At 40.7% G+C, this 19,305-nt stretch overlaps 1 protein-coding gene across 1 annotated transcript in view; it reads right to left on the bottom strand.

Annotated features, from left to right (window-relative positions):
- Positions 1–14,047, bottom strand: part of kcnq1.2 (potassium voltage-gated channel, KQT-like subfamily, member 1.2) — a 379,236-nt gene extending 365,189 nt beyond the window's left edge. The window contains 2 exon segments of the mRNA XM_072269294.1: positions 13,672–13,904; positions 13,991–14,047. Coding sequence (XP_072125395.1) covers positions 13,672–13,904; positions 13,991–14,047 — 290 coding nt within the window.
- Between the last annotated feature and the right edge of the window lie 5,258 nt (positions 14,048–19,305).

The following is a 19,305-nucleotide window of genomic DNA, read 5'->3' as shown; positions in this document are numbered from 1 at the left end:
TAGAAAATAGGGAAGATTATATTAGAGGGGAAAAAACAACAGTATTATTAAATACATATTTGGTTCTGTCTCGCAAATAACTGCCCAGGTACTTTAGGGAACCATAGCTCTTGAGAGGGAAGGGAGGAGAGGAACTGAAAGAAGTCTGCTTAAGAAATGGTGCTGGGGAAAACATCTGAGCTAAAAACTGACGAAGTCCCAGGACAAGCTACTGGAGAAAGTGACACTGTAACTGTACAGTGCTTTGGTAAGAGCCCATCTGGACTGGTCCAATCTTGGGAACGATGATCTTGTACAGAAGAAATGCAACAAAGATTTACCAGATTATTCCAGAGGTAGCAGAACTGGCATGCATATAAAGAATGGGTCAATTCTTACTGGAACTTAAAATGGGATAACATCTCATAGAACCCCATAAGACTCTAATAAGACTAAACAAGATAGATAAAGTGAGGAAGTTCCTGATGACTGGCAAGTCCAGAATGAATGGTTACTACCAAAGGATACACCTCCAAGTAATGCAATTTGCAGCCAGGATGAGGAGAAACAGATCAGAGTACCACAATGCATGATTAGCCATGATAATGTTGAATGAGGAACAGGATCCATGCACCAACTGGCATACACCTGTTCCTTTTTTTTTTAAAATATTTCCTCCAGAAATCCTTATTGCAACCTCCTGCCAAGAGTGCCTGACGTGACCCTGGAGATTTTCCATGCCTTCCAGATCACTCCAACTCCTTGGGAGCACTTCCCAATCCACAAAACCCCAGCTCTACTGCCTCCCTTCTCTCCTCAGTCATCATTGTCTTATTGATGTAGTGCTAATCATTTAAGAGCCACCTATAATGATTGCAGCTACCACGTTAAACTGTAATAACTTTGAGAAGTTGTAAGAGTGCTATGTGGATGTCATTTTTAACACAAGGTTACACAGGCAAATTTAATAAGTTTGTTCAGTTAACTTCACAATTGAAACTCATGATCTTTATGCAATTTGCACCAACAGCATTGAATGACCTACAGCACTGCTTTAACATAGAAAAAAGTTTGGAGTAATTCTTAAACAATTTTCAAGCTACAGTCTGAATCATCGATGGAAAGATTTGGTTTCATTCAGACACAAAGCTTCTAGGTTTCATATTCATTGATCAATGTGTTTAATCAATGATACAAACAATTATACACTAGCTTGCAGCATCAAAGGCCTCACTCCAGATACTGGGTGCAATAGATTTTTGCTTCTCCATATAATCCTAAAAGTAGTTTCAATTACGGTTCTTTGCATTGGTGAAGGTGATCTCCATTTGTCAGAACAAAATGTTAACAGATTCAATTTTGACTGAGCATCAAGTTTCAAGTAATTCAATTACTGATTTCCTAAATATGACAAACATTTTCAAAATTGGGAATGGAATGGCCCTTGCAAAAAAAAAAGCACTCAATAAGAAAGATTTCCCCTGGTTATTAGCTTTCACTATCATTGATAATCTGTACCATAACTTTATACACTTCCAAAATGAAATTGAACATTGCACTGAGGGCCAAGGGCCAAATTCTCAGTTAAATTAATTCAGCTCATGCTTTCAAGTGAAATTTTAGTCAATTTTGTGAGTCAGTATAATAATGCCTAGATATTCCTTTCTGACTATTACAGATTGATCTTACACAAATTTATCCCATTCAATGGCAGAAGAGTACACAAGTATTCTGATATGACCACACCATCTTTACTTACGCATAATTGGAAACAGGTTCACAGATCAACTTGTGCCCTCTTAAGTGTTGACGGGAAGTGTGAAGGAAATTTGTTGCTGCAAACATGCTGCAATAAAGGTGTCAGAGAGTCCTTTAGAAATGAAGAGTTAAAAAGCAAGTATAGGAACAATTACTTGGGGAAAAAGAAAGGAAGTTAATTAAGTCAACTATTCAAATCCAGTAGAAGGAGATAATGTTGAAGTAACTGTCATTGTCAATAGCAAAATAAATAACTAAAACAATTGGGCCCAGAACACACACAATCTTACAACTTAAGCTTTCTTTTTATTATACTTGAGTACAAGGAGAAAAACATGTCAGCCACACCGTTCTGAAGTCTGAACAGAAAACTGCTATTTTTATACAGAACCGCCTTATCGGTTACAGATATTAATTATTGTAAATTGTACATGTTCGAATTCCTTTCTCGCAAGATTAATTGCCATTCACAACAGAGGTATTAAAGTCAATCAAACCTTTTAGTGGTCAACTAATGATATTTTGAAGTTAGTTTTCTGGAAGCTTGTATGGCGTATAGCTCCGGGATTGTGCTCCAAATGGGTTTTTTTTTTCCTTGTTTTTTTTTGTTCGCAGGGGTTTCTTTTTGTTTTAGTTAGCAGGGGTTCTTTTTTCCTTTCTTTTTTCCAAAAAAATAGCTTTAACATTTTGTTTCTTATTATTATTATTATTATTGATATACTGTTTAGCTTGGCTAATAGTTTGACTCTTCTTATACATATTGATATATTGACTTGATTATTTTAATGTTTTTTTGTTGTCGATTTTCAATAATAATTAATAAAAAGATTTTAAAATGAAATGAAATGAAGTTAGTAAAGACAATAGAACTTCTGCTTGTTTGGTATGTTTCACATCCTCCCATTATTCTTACTTCATCTGTCTCTGACATCCCCTTTCTTGAAAATTCTCACTAGAGATCTCTCTCATCTGGTTTGAGTACACGTTGCTGCAATCAACCCAACCCATTTTATCTGTAGTAAGCAAAGGTGTCTCCAGCAGACTCACTTCAAAAGGTCTTGCTTGAGTACAACTGCCCAGGCTATCCTTGCCTTGCCTTCACAATAGCATAAAATGCCACTTTCAGAACATCTAATCCAGCATAACTAAGATCAAAAATATTGTTTTCACATCAAAACAAGATTATTAGTTTTTAACTGTTTCCTACAGCTGATAAATTGAATACACTTCCCTTCACGCCAGGTCACACGTATCCACACTTTCTGCCTTTTTCTTGAAAATTCCAACAGAGTGCAACATAGAAGGATGTTTCAGTCGGAATAACCCATGCTCACATTGAAGTGCGTCAAAACAGCTGAATAGATTGTCAGGTAAGTCCTTGTATCAGATCTTAGTATTGTTATTCAGATAGCATGGGAACTGGAATTTGTAGAGTAGACAATATTCAGGGAATCATCTTCAGATCCGAATGAATATGCCACAGTTGACACCAGCTTTATCAACATTTACTTTCCTTTATACTTTATTGTTGCCAAACAATTGATAATAGAATGTACAACCATCACAGTGATATTTGATTCTGCGCTTCGCACTCCCTGAAGTACAACCTGTGGATAAACCATGAGATTCACATATTGTTGAGGGCTAGATCTGTGACATTCAAGGCCGGTGATCCAAAATCAAGCAGTCCAGGTACAACCTACAACAGGCTACCTCAAGAGCAATAAAGCAAGTCAGAGTTACGTTAGAGAAGGAATCGAACACACATCTGCTCTGGCAGGGTTTGCAGGCCATTACTTACTACAAAGCAAAATCTATCATCATAACTAGCTGTGATGCTCCATTCTCAGATAAGCCTAATGCCTTTTATGCACACTTTGAAATGTCAGTAAGACCAAGGAATTGATTGTTGACTTCAGGAAGGGGAAGCTGAGGGAGCATAGACCAATCCTTATCAAAGCGTCAATAGTAGAAAGGGTGAACCATTTCAAGTTCCTGGGTGTCAACATCTCTGAAGATGTATCCTGGGCCCAACATATTGACGCAATTACAAAGAAGCCAAGCCAGTGGCTATATTTCATTAGGAGTTTGAAGAAATTTCATATGTCACCAAAGATTCCAGCAAATTTCTACAGAGGTACCATGGAGTGCATTCTAACTGGTTGCATCACTGTCTGGCACGGAGCAGCCACTGCACAGGATCGGAAAAAGCTGCAGAAAGTTGTAAACTTAACCAGCTCCATCATGAGCTTCTAGCCACCCCACCAGTGAGGATATCTTCCAAAAGGTGATGTGTCAAAAAAAATGCAACACCCATCATTAAAGACTCCCACTACCCAAGAAATGCCTCTTTTCATTACTACCACCTGAGAGAAGGGATAGGAGCCTGAAGCTATGTAATGGTACTCAACATTTTAGAAACAGATTCTTCCCCTCCATCAGATTTCTGAATGAACAATGAACCCATGAACACCCCTCACTATTTTTGCACTACTTATTTACAATACATGTTATTGTAATTTATAGTACAGCTTATGTACTGCAATCTACTGCTACCATAAAACAACAAATTTCCAAACATGCCAGTAATAATAAACCTGATACTGATCAATATTGACTACATATATCTATATATAACCAAAGGATTAGCTAATAATCAATTTAGAAACTCAGTGAATCTGGAAAATCTAGGGAGAGCTTAATGTATTTTGTCATCACTTTGAATGACAGAAAAATAACATGATTCAAAACCACAAACTAAAGGTAATCAGATTCTTTTTATTCATTCCAGGGGGATATGAGCAACATCAAAAAACTGTATATTTTCAATGATTTCCTATTAAGAGAGACATTAAATATTTTAAAAATCAGAGTGAAATTTAACTTGACATGACTGTGCTCAATGCTGTATAGGTAGCTTGGCAGCAGCTCTGGCAAAATAGAACCATACAGCAAACACCAGTCCCTTTGACTCATCAAGATAGAGCTGACAATTAAGCACCCATTTATACTTATCCAATTTTATTCATTTTGTCATCAACTCCTTCCCGCCCCCCCACCCCAGATTCTACCACTCATCTACATATTAGGACCAATTAACCTAGCACAAGCACATCTTCAAGATATGGAAGAAAACTGGGGCTGATGGAGGAAACCCATACAAGGAAAAACATGCAAGCTACATAGACAGTACCAGAGGTTAGCAGTCAATTGTATGTGGCAAATCAAGACATACAACACAAAGTTTACTATGGAAACCAAAGGAACAGTCTACTGCATGTCCTGTCCACTCAAAAGATGATGCAAGACATTATTAAAACTTAAAAAAATGATGAAATGCCTTTGTAAGAAGCTTAGTTATACTTACATTCCCAAAATGTTCAACATTTATGGATAACTTGGATCAACATGTGGTAATTGCATTTCCCATTATTAAAAAAATAACTATTAGACTATCGTTATAGGAATGCACCCTGAATCCTCATTTTATATAACAATCATTTGTATACAAGGTTAGAATGTATATTTGCTGATGGCTATGCACTTTGTGCCTTCCAAGGCTAAGTGCAAGAATGTTTAACCTTTCGCATGCAATGACAAAAGGCAAGCTTCATTCCAGCCACACAAATAGTCAGAAACATAACTGGACCAGCCTCAAGACACTGCAACAAGAACAGGTAATAGGTTCTATGTTCTGTGGCAAGTGACACGCTTCCTCTCTTCCCAAAGGCAATTCTCTATTCAGAAAGCAGAATACAGGAATGCAGAATACCTTGTTTGCCTGGCTAAGCCCTACTCCAACAATATTTGGGAAATTTGAAAAAAAAAATAGCCATCCACTTATTGGCACACCACCTTCCATTCTGAACATTCCACTCTCCTCACATCTAAAGTGTATTCTTTCTACAACATGCTCTGCAGCAATTTACCAAGAATTGGACAATACCACTACTATTTGGAAAGCAAAAGAAGTCACTTTGAAACAATATCCCATTTCCCTTCAAGTCACTGAAACCATAATTGCCTTTTGTTCTTTCTCACCAAGTCAAAGTAATAGAACTCCTTACTCCGCAGAATTTTGGGAGTACCTTCAAAATAAAACTACATCATTTCAAGTAGAGAGCACACCAACAGTTACTCAAACAGCAATAAGAGACAAGCAATAATTACTGTCTTGCCAGTAGCATCTACATTCCATGGGACAACAAAAGCAAATAGTATATACATAAACACTGTTTGCCAATTGAACGATTTTGATACTGGAACAACTAAACAGATAAGGAAAACCAGTGGATGCAATACTTGGGATGTCAATACTCGTGACACAAGGTTAGAGAGGTCATATAAGAGTTGGTTAACAGACAGAAAACAGCAAGTCATTTTTTTCAGATTGGCAGCTTGTAACTGGTAGAATGCTCCAAGGATTAGTTTTTTGTCTTTAATTATTTCTATAAATTGCATTCAACTCTCCCGTAGGGCGGCACGGTAGCACAGTGGTTAGCACAATGCTTTACAGTACAGGAGACCCAGGTTCAATTCTCACTGCTGTCTGTAAGGAGTATGTACATTTATCCATGTCCGCATGGGTTTACTTTGGGCGATCCGGTTCTCCCCCCCGCCCCCCCAAAGTCCAAAGACGCACCTGATGGAAGGTAAATTGGTCATTGTAAATCATCCTGTGATTAGGCTAGGATTAAAATCAGCGGATTGCTGAGCAGCGTGGTTCGATGGGCCAGAAGGGTGTATTCCGTGCTGTATCTCAATAAACAAATAAATAAATATTTAAGATGGTGGTAATGCATTTGTTCACTGACGATAAAAAATCTGGAGGAAAAATAACTTATGGGAAGGATACAAGGAGAAAAGGATCAAATAGGACGACATGAACCATAATGCCAAAAAGTACACAATTCAGAGAGACTTTATACTTTATTGTCATCAAACAGTTGATACTAGATCGTACAATCATCACAGCGATATTTGATTCTGCACTTCGTGCTCCCTGGAGTACAAGTCGATAGTAAATATTAAAAATTTAAATTATAAATCATAAATAGAAAATAGAAAAGGAAAAGTAAGGTAGTGCAAACAAAACCGAGAGACAGGTCCGGGTATTTGGAGGGTACGGCCCAAATCCAGGTCAGCTTTTCAAAAAGGTGATAAAAAATGGAATTGTTGATATTCAGTGGATTTGGGTGTCCTTGTACATAATCACAGAAAGTTGTCATGCAAGTACAGAACAGACTGGGATGAAAAACATTAGCTTTGTATCAGGCCAGCTTCCGCTGAAACCTCTCAGTCTCCGCCCAGCTAACAGGATTCACCTGCAGCTCATTCCAGACTCATCACCTGCAGCCTATTTAACCCCAGTTCTCATCCATGGTCCTTTGTTCACTCATTGAACCAGCCAGCTTCAACCAGTTGTTCCAACCTTTCATTCCCCCAGCCTGAAGTTTACCTTGTTGCCTGCTGTGTTAAGTTTCTGTTCTCTCTTGTTTTGTGGCCCTTTGTGGCTTGTTAGTTTGCAGCCTATTATTAAAGTTATAATGCACTGTTGAATCATCTCCACTTTTGGGTAAAGCCTCCTCTACATTTCAGGATGTGTGAACCAACAATTGACCCAGCAAAATATGCTCACCAAAAGGAAGTCTTCTGCAGACACAAGCACATGATCCAGAAGCAGCAGGAAACCATTGACCATCTGTCGCCAGTTGCCTTGTGCAGCAAACTCCTCCCTCTGAACCCTGGATTCCCAAGTCTAAAAGCTTCAATAGATCTCCAACCCATTGCCGCAACTTCCTATCCCAGTGTATCTTGCACTTTGAGCTCCAGCTGTCTCTGTACTTTATGTTCCGGGACACCTCTCAGCTCTCTTGATTGGGTGAGCTCTGAACTGGGCCACCGCGAACTGGGATAATAAAGCCACCATTTACAACAAATATGAGGATTTCATCACTGAGATGCACTGGGTTTTCAGCCATCCAGGAATTGGAAGGGAGGCAGCAGATGTGATACTTCACCTATGCCAAGGCTCACACTCTACGCTGGATTACACAATGGATTTTGGGTCCTTCACAACAAAAGGCGGCTGGAACCAGAGAGATGCCCAAAGCCTCACCACTCTGGCTCTTCTTATTGACAAGAGGCCTATGGAACGACCCTCCAGATCATCTCCATTAAGAACTGCAACTCTCTCCCCTTGATTGATAGAACATTTGAAGCAGTCCATGGGGCCCAGATCTTCAACAAACTGGATCTACAGAACGCATACAACCTGATCCAAATTCAGCAGTGGGTTGAGTAGAAGATAGTATTCATAGCACCCATTGGCCACTACAAATACTTGGTAATGCCTTTTGGACTTTCCAATGATCCAGCCATTCTACAAGCTTTCATTAATGAGATCCTCTGAGACATTAACACACATGTGTTCATCTACCTCGATGAAATCATCATCTTCTCCAAAAAAAAAACTAAGACTATGTCTGTTCAGTCCTTCATCTCCTCAAAAACCAACTGTACTCCAAGTTAGAAAAATGCTAGTTCCACACCCCAGACATCTCCTTCCTAGGTAACACACTTGTATCCCTAGGCATAACATGGTCCCAGTGAAAATGTATGCCATCGTTGAATGGCCCTGACAATGCACTCTCAAACAGCTACAGCACTTCTTGGATTTCTCAAACTTCTACCGCCGTTTCATCAGAAACTACAGCCAAATTGCCTTTCCTCCCAGCTTCCTAACCAAGTTACCTACCAAGCGGATAATCTGGTTTGCTGTCATGGGCCATGCTTTCAAGAAGCTCAAGTGATACTTCACCACCATTCCCATTCTCTGCCATCCAAACCCCTCCAGACCTTTTGTGGTGGAGTTGGATGCATCTGACCAGGGGTTGAGTGTAAGATAGTATTCATAGCACCCACTAGCCACTACAAAAGGGGTGGGGCCATTCTCTCAAGTGAGGAGTGGATGAGAAAGCACACCCTTAGGCCTTTTCACTCAAACTCAATGCCACACAGTGTTATGGAGTAGGAGACAGGAAGCTACTTGTTATTAAATGGGCCTTCGAGAAATGAAGATATTGTCTGATGAGAAACACCGAGCCCTTCCTGATTTGGACTGACCATCAGAACCTCATGTCCATACAACAGACCTGCCACCTCTAGCCATGTCAAGATCACTATGCCCTCTTCTTCAAACAATTCAACTTAATCTCCTACCGACCCAGTTCCAAGAACACTAAGGCGGTCGCCCTGCCACAACAGTTCAACCCAGCTGAAGCAGAGACAGACCCTCAGTTCATCCTCTCATATTCTTGCCCCGATTATCAGGGGTCCTGAGAACCAGATCCACTGGGTCCTACAGCATGAGCCTGCTCCAGTCAACACATCTGACAATCACATTTTGTCTCATGTTCTGACACACTCCAGTGGGCTCACTCCTCACCTCTCTCTGCCATCCAGGCGCATGGCAGACTCTGGATTTTCTGCAACACCGATTCTGGTGGCTCACCATGATCGCAGGTGTACGTCAGTTCATCACTGCCTGCCCTCAGTGTCACGGTACAATACTGCCAACAAGTGGCCCTCTGGGCTTCTGCAGCCTTTACCAGACCCTCAATGCCCATAGTCCCACATCTCCACGGACCTTACCATGGGTTTACCACCTGATGGGGCGACAGTGACCATGACACAGTTCTCCAAGATGGCCCACCTCATTGTCATCAGCTGCCAAGATGGCGGACCTGCTTCGCCAACATTTAGTTCGGCTCTATTGCTCCTTCCAGGACATTGTGTCAAACCGGGGCTCTCAATTCATCACCCACTTCTGGGGAGCCTTCTGCTCCCTCCGCCGCACTTCAGTAAGCTTGTCCTCTGGCTATAATCCACAGACCAATGGTCATTTAGAACAGCAAGTGTAGAAGTTTTTACTATGCTTTGCTGCCTCTAACCCTTCCATATAAAAGTATCTTCTCTGGGCTGAGCTGTCCCACAATCTACACAGTGCTTCTGCCACAGGTATTTCACCCTCTTAAGTCCGTTATGGCTACCAACCCCAACTGATCCCCACAGAAGAGCCCACTGTGGAAGTCCTGTCCACCAGAGCCTTGGTTTGCTGTTGCCAGAATGCATGGAGAAGGGCACGGAGGGCCACCCTATCTGTCAACCCTGCCTACTGCCACCAGGGCAACCACTGTCTGAGCCCAACCAGACTATTCAGACCTGGAGAATGTGTCTGGCTGCCACTGTGCAATCACTTCTGCAAACATTGGCCTCTTCAAGATCAACCACCTCATCAATCCAGTCACTTACCGTCTCCAGCTTCTTCTGTCCCTCAGAATCACACCTACCTTTCACATGTCCTACCTCAATCCTGTTGACTCTGGATCACTCAACTCACCCGAGCCTGCATGTCCAGAACTAGGGTGGTGTAAGGTCACCTAGTGGACACAGTTCGCTGATTGATGGATTCACATCGGCATGGACAGGGTGTGCAGTACCTGGTCAACTGGGAAGGGTTTGGCTCAGAGGAGTGGCCTTGGGTGCTATCCAGCTACGCCTTGGATCCATCACTCATTGATGAGTTCCACCAGATCTATCGGGATCATCCTGGGGTGTCAGGGCTGGCCACGTGAGAGGGGAGTGGATACTTTCAGGCCTGCTCCCGCAGACAATCTCCCAGCCTACACATGCTGCCATCTTTCACTCTCCACCCAGCTAATAGGATTCACCCGCCGCTCATTGCATACTCATCACCTGCAGCCTATTTACCCCCATTTCTCCTCTATAGTCCTTGTTCACTCATCAGCTGGCCTCAACCAACCATTTGCTCCTAGTTTTCACTCTCCTGGACCAAAGTTTACCGAGTTGCCAGTGTTTCGTTTTGTTCTCTCTTGCTCTGTGGCCCCTCATGGCTCATTATTTTCTGGTCTATTATTAAAGTTACCATTCATCACTGCTTTGCTTTGGGTCAAGCCTCCTCTACATTTCCAGACACAATACCTTTATTGCAGAGAGGTTGTAAACTTAAAAATAAGAAAGCCCTGATACAGTTCTATATGGCTTTGCTGAGAATACATATGAGGTATTGTCTGAAGTTTATCAAGTTATCCAAGAAAGGATGTCTCTGGCTTGAAGAGGATCAAACAAAGTTTTAAAAATTGGAAGAATTGATTGAGTATTAAATTGATGAATATTACATCAATTGTAAAAATAACAGCAATAAAAAGGGGAAGTGATCAGTTGTGATGGAAGATCATTTGAAGACTGCAGTGTTACTCACTTTATTAAATTACTTGCACTCAATTGGAGTTAAACTTCTAGAACAAAATCTACACATTGTCTAATAATGCTTTATTTCCATAGCCTTGTATTATATTGTTGTTCACATGTCTATCAGCTCTATTCTCACAATAGTTCCGTAATCTCCATCTCAAATACAGCCAGTGCCATAATATTCCCTGCTAAAACAATGCTTGGATAAAACTCTTCGGCTTTTCAACAACAAATGAACACAGAGACATTGAACAGGCTATGGCTATTCATTGGAGCATAGGAGAAAGGGTTGTGATCTTACAGATGTTGATAAAATTATGAGAGGCATAGATAGGGTGATGTGCAGTATATTCCCAGGGTTGGGAAACCAAGAGAGCAAAGGTTTAAGGTCGAGGGAGAGGGAAGAGATTCAATAGGAACTTGAGGGGCACCTTCAACTAGAGGGTGGTCAGAAGAAGTGGTTGAGAGTGTAAATTACAACATTTGAACAATATTTGTATAGGCACATAGATAGGGAAGAATTAGAGGGACATGAGCTAAACATGTACAAATGGGACTAGCTCAGACAGACATCTTGTTTGACACAGACCAATCGGGCCAAAGGGCTTGTTTCTGCATTCCATTACTCCGTTTCCTTTTTTTTTAGCAATTGTGATATTTATTTGATAAAATGCCCTCTTCACTGAGTTTATAGTTTTTTTTTCTGTCTAATGATTCCAAGATTTATGATAATATGCTACTTTATTTTTTAAAGCTTTAAAATTTACTGTCTCTCCATGTTTCCTTAAGTATAGATTATGGTCATCTAGCAAGTTTTTTTGTGACATATTCTAAAATACGATCATTAGTCTTCGCCAGTCCGATTCCATCGGCACCATCACCATATACTGTATGGCTATGACACCTAGGCAAAACACACACAGTGCTGCACTTAAAGTGCTGATTTAAATATATTGCTTAGATTCAAAATAAATCACTATATTAATCAGATCACCACATTTCCAGTAACTATTTCAGATATGGATTTTTGAATACCCATCCTACTTATGACAAAGAGTTGCTAACTTCTCTGTGTTGTTTTCCTTCAGTTCCTGAAAAAAAACTATGTGTAGAAAGCCTACCAGCAAAAAAAAAAGGGAAGTGCTTTGAAATTTTCCAAAAACAAGGGCTCAGATTTAAAGAAGGGACTAGCAGTGAGCATAAATAACGATGGGAAGGATATTCATAAAGCTCTTTCTTCAGTATATTAGAACTGGTGTGATCGTTTTAGAATCATCAAAAAAAAAGTGGCAGCTAATCAAATGAAACTATTTATTTCAGTAATGGTATTATAATAATAATGAAATCTTTTTGGATTTTATTGATATCCTGTTGCACTGAGAATGCCAGATACTACTACTGCACATCTCCTCCAGCCCTGCCCTAGTGTTACCTGTTAAATTTGCTATTAGGTGCATAGTTGCTCTGTCAGATCATTTTTTTTAAAGTGAGCATTCTTATTAATGCTGCTCATCTTGCATGTACTGATATGCAGAAGGAGTAATGATAGTTGCTAAGAAGTTTGATGAGATGCTGTTCAAACAATGAGCCAAAACGGCCCATTTGTTCACAATTGTGTGTGTACCAGCACAACACTGCATTTAAACCTTTTCTAAAATTAAGCACTAGAAACCCTATCTCTCTCTGTATTATACCACCTTTGCATTTTTTTTAAATTATATCCATGCCTTTCCAGTAGATATCTAAATGATAAGAACCATGATTCATCCGCTCAGTCTCCAAGAAGTCGTTGTTACTAGATAAATTTCCTGTCAGTGGATCACTGGGCCCTTTTCCTACTGCAGGACTATAAGTTTTACAATAATATGTGGCTATATGCTTTACCCACCAACTTCTGTTCATTTTGAAAAGAGATAGTTGTCACATTTTAGATCAATTATATAGATTAAGAAAAATTATATTAACTGCATTATGCAACTGAGAATTCACATAGACTACAGTACTGTGCAAAAGTCTTAGGCACCTTAGCTATATACATGGGCCTAAGAATTATCCTGTGAGATGTTTTTGGATAGAAATCTTCAATAAGCATTGGAAAGATGCAATATTGTTCTTCAAAGAACAGGTTTGATCATTGGATCCCCAAGCTAATTAAGAAATGAACTTCAAAAAAGGGTGGAGTTTCCAGTATACATATCAAGCAAATCAAAATATTAATTTAAAACTTTGGACAAGAAAACAACTTACAAACGTAACAGATTATTTAGTGTAGTATACACAGTTATAAAATTATGGAAAATTCAATTTCACTAAATGTTGGAAACACACTTGACAGACTTTATTCTCTTATAGGGCATGTATATGTTTGAGAAAGTATCTGTTGGGAGGGATAACAGACCATAACCGAAAAAAAACAGAAGGGATCCAGTGCTGCCCGAAATTCTAGTCTGACTGGATCCAAACATTTACTTTCGAAGGGGATTTATTTACACCAAAAACTTATATCGAACTCTTTTCAAGCAACACACATCAAAGTTGCCCAGGCAGCCCATTTGTTTTAGCTTCCCATAAATTAAACGAATTCCTAGCACAAGTATGTCATGCGCCGCGTAGTGATGTGATCTGTTTCAAATATACAGTATCACAGTTAATACTTACACAGAGAAATGATATAAAAAGCACTTCCAACCGCTGGGTCTTTCTAAGAAGTTGTACACATCTCCCTGCACGCTCGTCTTGGTCAAGTATGGTCGGTAAAAGCGGGTCGACGAATTACTTTTGAGCGTCTCCGTGTAGGCAATGGGTGCACCATTTTTCCGAAGAGGAGAATTATTCACGTCAGCCTCGGGATTGCAAGGAATACCCGATCTATTATAAACAGTGGTGTCGTCCTGCTCAAATGAAACCAGAGAACAGCAACTGTCAGACCACTTTCTGCCCACTTCTAAAAAGCCAAGATATTTTTGGTTGCACTCACCTGTGCTTGCAGACTGTACATGGGAAACCCGTCAGCTTCATCTTTGGAGTACGACATGCCGTCCCTTTACCTTTGATCCCCAGACCATTTGTTAATTCAAGACAATAAATCGTTTACCCCCCGACTACACGTTATAACAATGCTGGTTTGGAATCGTCACGAACCAGTCTTTCAAATCACAGCTCCGTACCCTGAAAGAGAGATTTAAAAAATTAAAACAAATCTTACTTCATCCGCCAGTGATCACACAAGCAATTGAAAGGTCAGAAAGTGAAACGAAAGCAGCTGTTTCATTAAAGATTGGAATCAGATAAAACCTTAATCCGAATCGACAAGAAGAAAAGGACAACGTCGAAGATCTGACTACCAAAATTACATACAATTCACATCTTCTGTAAACGGATACGCTTTAACAAATCACTTAAATAAAACAAGCGATACATTTTTCAGGGGCGCGAGATACAAGTATCTGCGTGTGAAGAAACATTTCTCGTTTTGGATAACAGCATTTGCAGCAAAGCGCAAATGATTGTTTTAGATTATCTAACTCCGTTTTCATTTTTAAAAAACAGCCGACTCTGTAAGTTATTATTCAGCGCGCATTTCCCTCTTTCACTATACCTTCTTTCAAAAGAGTTGGAAGGGGCGCGAGTTTTCTGTCTCCATCTCCGCTCCTTAGAGATGAGACCTACGATCCCATCGGCAGCGAGTGGCGAAGTGCGCCCAGACCACGCGCGCCCGCTCGCCGTCGGCACGTGCACGGTTGGCGGCTGGAGGCCAGCACGCGCACGAGCGAGCACCCGTTCCAATCATCGACTCACGGCCCGCGCGGCTACGGTCGGATGGTGCGCGTGCGCACCCCCTCAGTTGACAGGCTGTTCTGACAGCTCGGGGACAGAACTCCAGGGAATCCCGAATCCGCCCCCGCGCGCGGGGACGTGGGAGCACACCTGTTGCAAACGCCCGCTGGACAAGAGTTCCGGCGGGAAGTTCATTCATGCAGGTACACCTTGAAGATAGGCTTGCCGTTGCAATTTGGACCAACTTCTGACTTCGAGTGCATTAAATAATTGTGAAGTTTGAAAAAGACTTTAATTGGGTTCAGAATCATAGTTTATCTTTTTGAATGTAAATCTGATTCCGACGATCTCTCTCACGTTAGCCCCTGTATGACGAGTGATTCGCTGTTGAATGCTGCATGACCAAAGATTCTGCAATCAGCGGTCTAACCAGGTGAGAAGTTAAAACATGCAATTCCCAGACCGAAGAGCGATGATGCGGTTCCGGCAATAGACATCCAAATTGAACAGTAAAAGATGAAATCAGCCAAGATTTATGGTACAGGTATTGATTTCATTGCTGTAATTCCTGCCGGAAGCCTGTGTAATGTGCTCAAATAATTGTCGGACAAGACAGTATGGCAACTATGTTTTCTCTTGCCTTTACAAAGGATTTTGTTCTGTGATCCGAAAATAAAATTTTAAAAAACCGTGGCAGGAAAAAGAAGTGCGGGAATGTGAAGCAAAAACAAATCCACGGAACATGTCGACGGGGTAAGCAGCATCTGTGGAGGCAAAGGGGTGGTTGACATTTCGGGTCAAGATCTTGCATCGGACTGAGAGTAAACAGGAAAAATAGCCAGTGAACAGAGCTTGATACGGGTAACATTAGGGGCGCAATAATCCGAAATGAAAATCAAAAGGAAAATAAACTTCGAACACTGGAAATCTAAACTAAATAGTAATTATGTTAAATATTATTGACTCAAAATATTGGCTGTTTTTTTATCTCTGTATCTGCTGCCTAAACATCTGAACATTTGTGAAAGGGGAAAGATTTAAAAGGGACCTGAAAGGCAACATTTCACGCAGAGGGAGGCGATTACGTGGAATAACCTGCTATAGGAAATGTCAGGTACAATCGTATTATTTAAGAAGCACTTGGATATGTAGGCGGAGGGTTGGGGCACAGAGGGATACAGGCAGAAGTTGGGACAGCTGGCGTTGGCTGGATGGGCTGAAGGGCCTTTATGCCTGTTGTACTGCTCTATAACTCTAATGCTCATATCTGAATTTACTGAACTCGCCATTGTGTCTGCAGTCCGTAATATGTCTAATCTGATTACTATGATGCTGTGTCTTGAGCCCAGATCGAGCTGCAACGGTAATGGAGTCGCAACCATTTAACTTTGTATCTTGTTGTTGGGTCGGGAGGGCTTGGGTTATAAGGAGAGGCTGGATTGCTGGGTTTGTTTCTCTGGAGAGAAGGAGGCTGAGGGTGGCTTTGCAGGGGTTTATAAAATCATGAGGTGGATTAGGTGGATATGTCCACCCCAGGGCAGGGGAGTCTAAAACGAGAGGGCATAGATCATGAATAGGAAAGGTACAGAGGGGTTTGGGGTTAATGCAGGCAAATAGGATTTGTTCAGGAGGGCACCTTGTTCAGATTGGGTGAATTGGGCCAAAGGGCCTGTTTCTGTGCTGTAAAAACTCTATGTAAGTTGTATAGAGGGTATAAAAGTCTACAGTGATATAGGTAGTTGTGAGTGGGTAAATATCTAACATGTAAGTACATGTTCAGCACAGCATTGTGGGCTGAAGGGCCTGTATTGTGCGGTAGGCTTTCTATGTTTCTGTGTTTCTTTCTGAACGGAATATAATGTAGGAAAATGTGAAATTGCCCATTCTGCCATGTTGTGTATGTGGCCTGGTTACACAACAATGCTATTGATAAAAACGCTGGAGACGGGAGCTAAGTTTCATGGTTCTTTACTGGCATAATCCAAACTCGACACACCCGTACAGGTCAATATGCGCCTAATAGCGCATTCAACAACATGTTACTAAAACATAAAGTAGTCCCTTATTATACCGTAGGCTATACGATACACTCCTCCCCTTTTATTTTAATAGTGTATCAACTCATTTTTTACTGGGGCACTATGCTAAACAAATATGTTTACCCTTAACATACAAACGCCGACCATTTGTTTACTTAGTAACTTAATAATATCAAATTATAACAAAGTAACGTAACAATATTAAATTATAACAAGCCTTTGTTTAACTTTTGGTCTAAGTTCCATTTATAACTCATGTCTCTGTGGGGGGGGGTCTTCTCTGCCTCTCTGGGTAACGTCTGTCACTAAACTTGTTTGTTTTAATACAGATTTCCATATAAAAGTCATGAAAAGTTGACTTCTGAGCATAGGGAGTTAAGAAGATGTGTGCCTCCAACTTACTAAGAGTTCTAGGCAGCAGATCGCCTCCGTATAATGAAGACTCCTCTGTGCAGCTGTCCTAGTTATATACGCATCTTTGTGCTATCACTTGTCTTCCTTACCCATATCTCATTTGTTCCAACCCAGCTAATTACACGGCCAATCTTTGTATTCTCCTTAGATTCCAAATAGATAGCCTGAACTTTATGATACCATCTCTTATCGTAAAATAACTTTCCATCTTCTATTTGTGCTTCATGTCTTTGTGCTGGTGATTCAGCAGGAGTGCTGGGAAGATGCTCAGGAGAAGACAGAGATGCTGGTCTTTTCAGAGATTTAAGCTTATTTCGAGTTCACAAATCTCCCATTATCTGTTCATCTGTTAAAAAGTAATTTAACTGCTCAGGTGCAGGTTTTCGTCTTTTGTCTGTAATTGGAACAGAATCATTAGGTCTCCTCCTTAGTTTCCTAGTCATTGTTGGCTTTACCTCCATAGAATCTCCTGTGAGTTCCATTGTTAGCCTTTCATTCTCAATCATCTTTTTTCTTTTCTTCGAACTCAACCTTTTTATCTTCAAATTCCTTCACTGCTGCTTTCTTCTCTTTAGTATAATTCCTTTCCACTTGTTCTGTCTCCAGTTGCAGAAAAAGCTCTGCATTTCATGTTCTTTCCTTGTACTGTTGATCTAGTTTCTTCATCCTTTTCTGGTACTCCTGCAAAGTGCCTTCCTGTAACTGCTGTAACTGTCTTTTGAGAGATGTCAATTTCTCCTGGGTACATCCGCTCTTTTACTTCCAGGTAGCCTTCATCATCCTGCTTATTGGCAATATCTCTCTCACTTGCACTCACTGTATCTTCATCCGAGTTGAGGCTATGGATACTGCATTCGTCCTCATCGTCAATGCTGTCTAGCTCCTCCTTGTCGTTGTAACAGTCAACAATGGGTGAGAGGAGATCTGTGGACATCTTCCCCACCGAGCTGCCCTCCTCTGTTGACACATCTAGTGCCTTGATGGTGTGCCAATCCAACTGGATTTTCCTGACCCATTCACATCTCAGCAATGGTGGTCCTCCATTTTTCAGTACATAGAGGTTCAGCTGCTGTGTTTTGTCTCCATAGGTCACTGTAGCTTTAATTTTACCTTTGGGATGCATTTTCTGTCCTGTGTAAGTCTTTAGCAGTAGTTTAGTTCATTTCAGAAGTATGTGAGAAAACAGTCATTTATAATCGTGTCCAGAGATCACTGTTAAAGCTGAGCCTGTGTCCAACTCCATTTTCAGTCTCACGCCTGCCACTTGGGGAGTGATCCTTCGATCATCTGTCTCTTTCACACTGTGAAGCTGCAGACAAGACAATTCACTTTTGTCTGAGTCATTTTCATCAAAACTGCTTTCTTCCATTTTGTGTACATTGTTGTGTTTTCCTTTCTGGGGTTTTTCTGTATTTTGTCCTTTTTCTGCTGTTTACTAGCTTTGCATACTCTGCCAGAGTGGTCCTGTTTGCCACAGTTTCTGCATTCTTTGTCTTTAAACCAACAGTCATCAGGGTCATGTGACATGTTCCCACAACGGTAACATTTCTTTCCTTCGTTTCTGTTCAGTGACATTTTATTTGTAGCATATTCCAGAGATTTTTGTTGTATCTCTGAAGCACCCCGTGCTGCTATTTCCATTGATATTGCAATGTCCAGTGCCTTCTCTAATGTAAGGTCTCTTTCACACAGAAGCTTCTTCTGTGTGGTTTCACAGTGCATGCCACACACTAACCTGTTCCTCAATGCGTCCGATAGACCAGCTCCAAATTGACAATATTCTGATAATTGTGCAATTCAGCACAATATTCAGAAATACTTTCATTTTCGCTCTGACTCCGTTTGTGAAATTTAAATCTTTCAGCAATGACCAGTGGTTTGGGGTTTAAATGCTGTTAGAGAGTGTCTACTGTTTGCTTGAATGTTTTGTCAGCTGGCTTTTCAGGGGTTAACAAGTTCTGTAGCAGCCCGTATGTTTTTGCTCCCATAATACTGAGTAAGACGCTGGCTTTCTTTTCATCATAAACACCGTTAGCCTCACAATATAACTCCACTCTCTCAA

This window comes from Mobula birostris, chromosome 9, assembly GCF_030028105.1.
Source record: "Mobula birostris isolate sMobBir1 chromosome 9, sMobBir1.hap1, whole genome shotgun sequence".
Classification (NCBI taxonomy): domain Eukaryota; kingdom Metazoa; phylum Chordata; class Chondrichthyes; order Myliobatiformes; family Myliobatidae; genus Mobula; species Mobula birostris.
The sequence above is the reverse complement of the archived record's forward strand: the minus strand, read 5'-3'. Positions and strand labels throughout refer to the sequence as shown.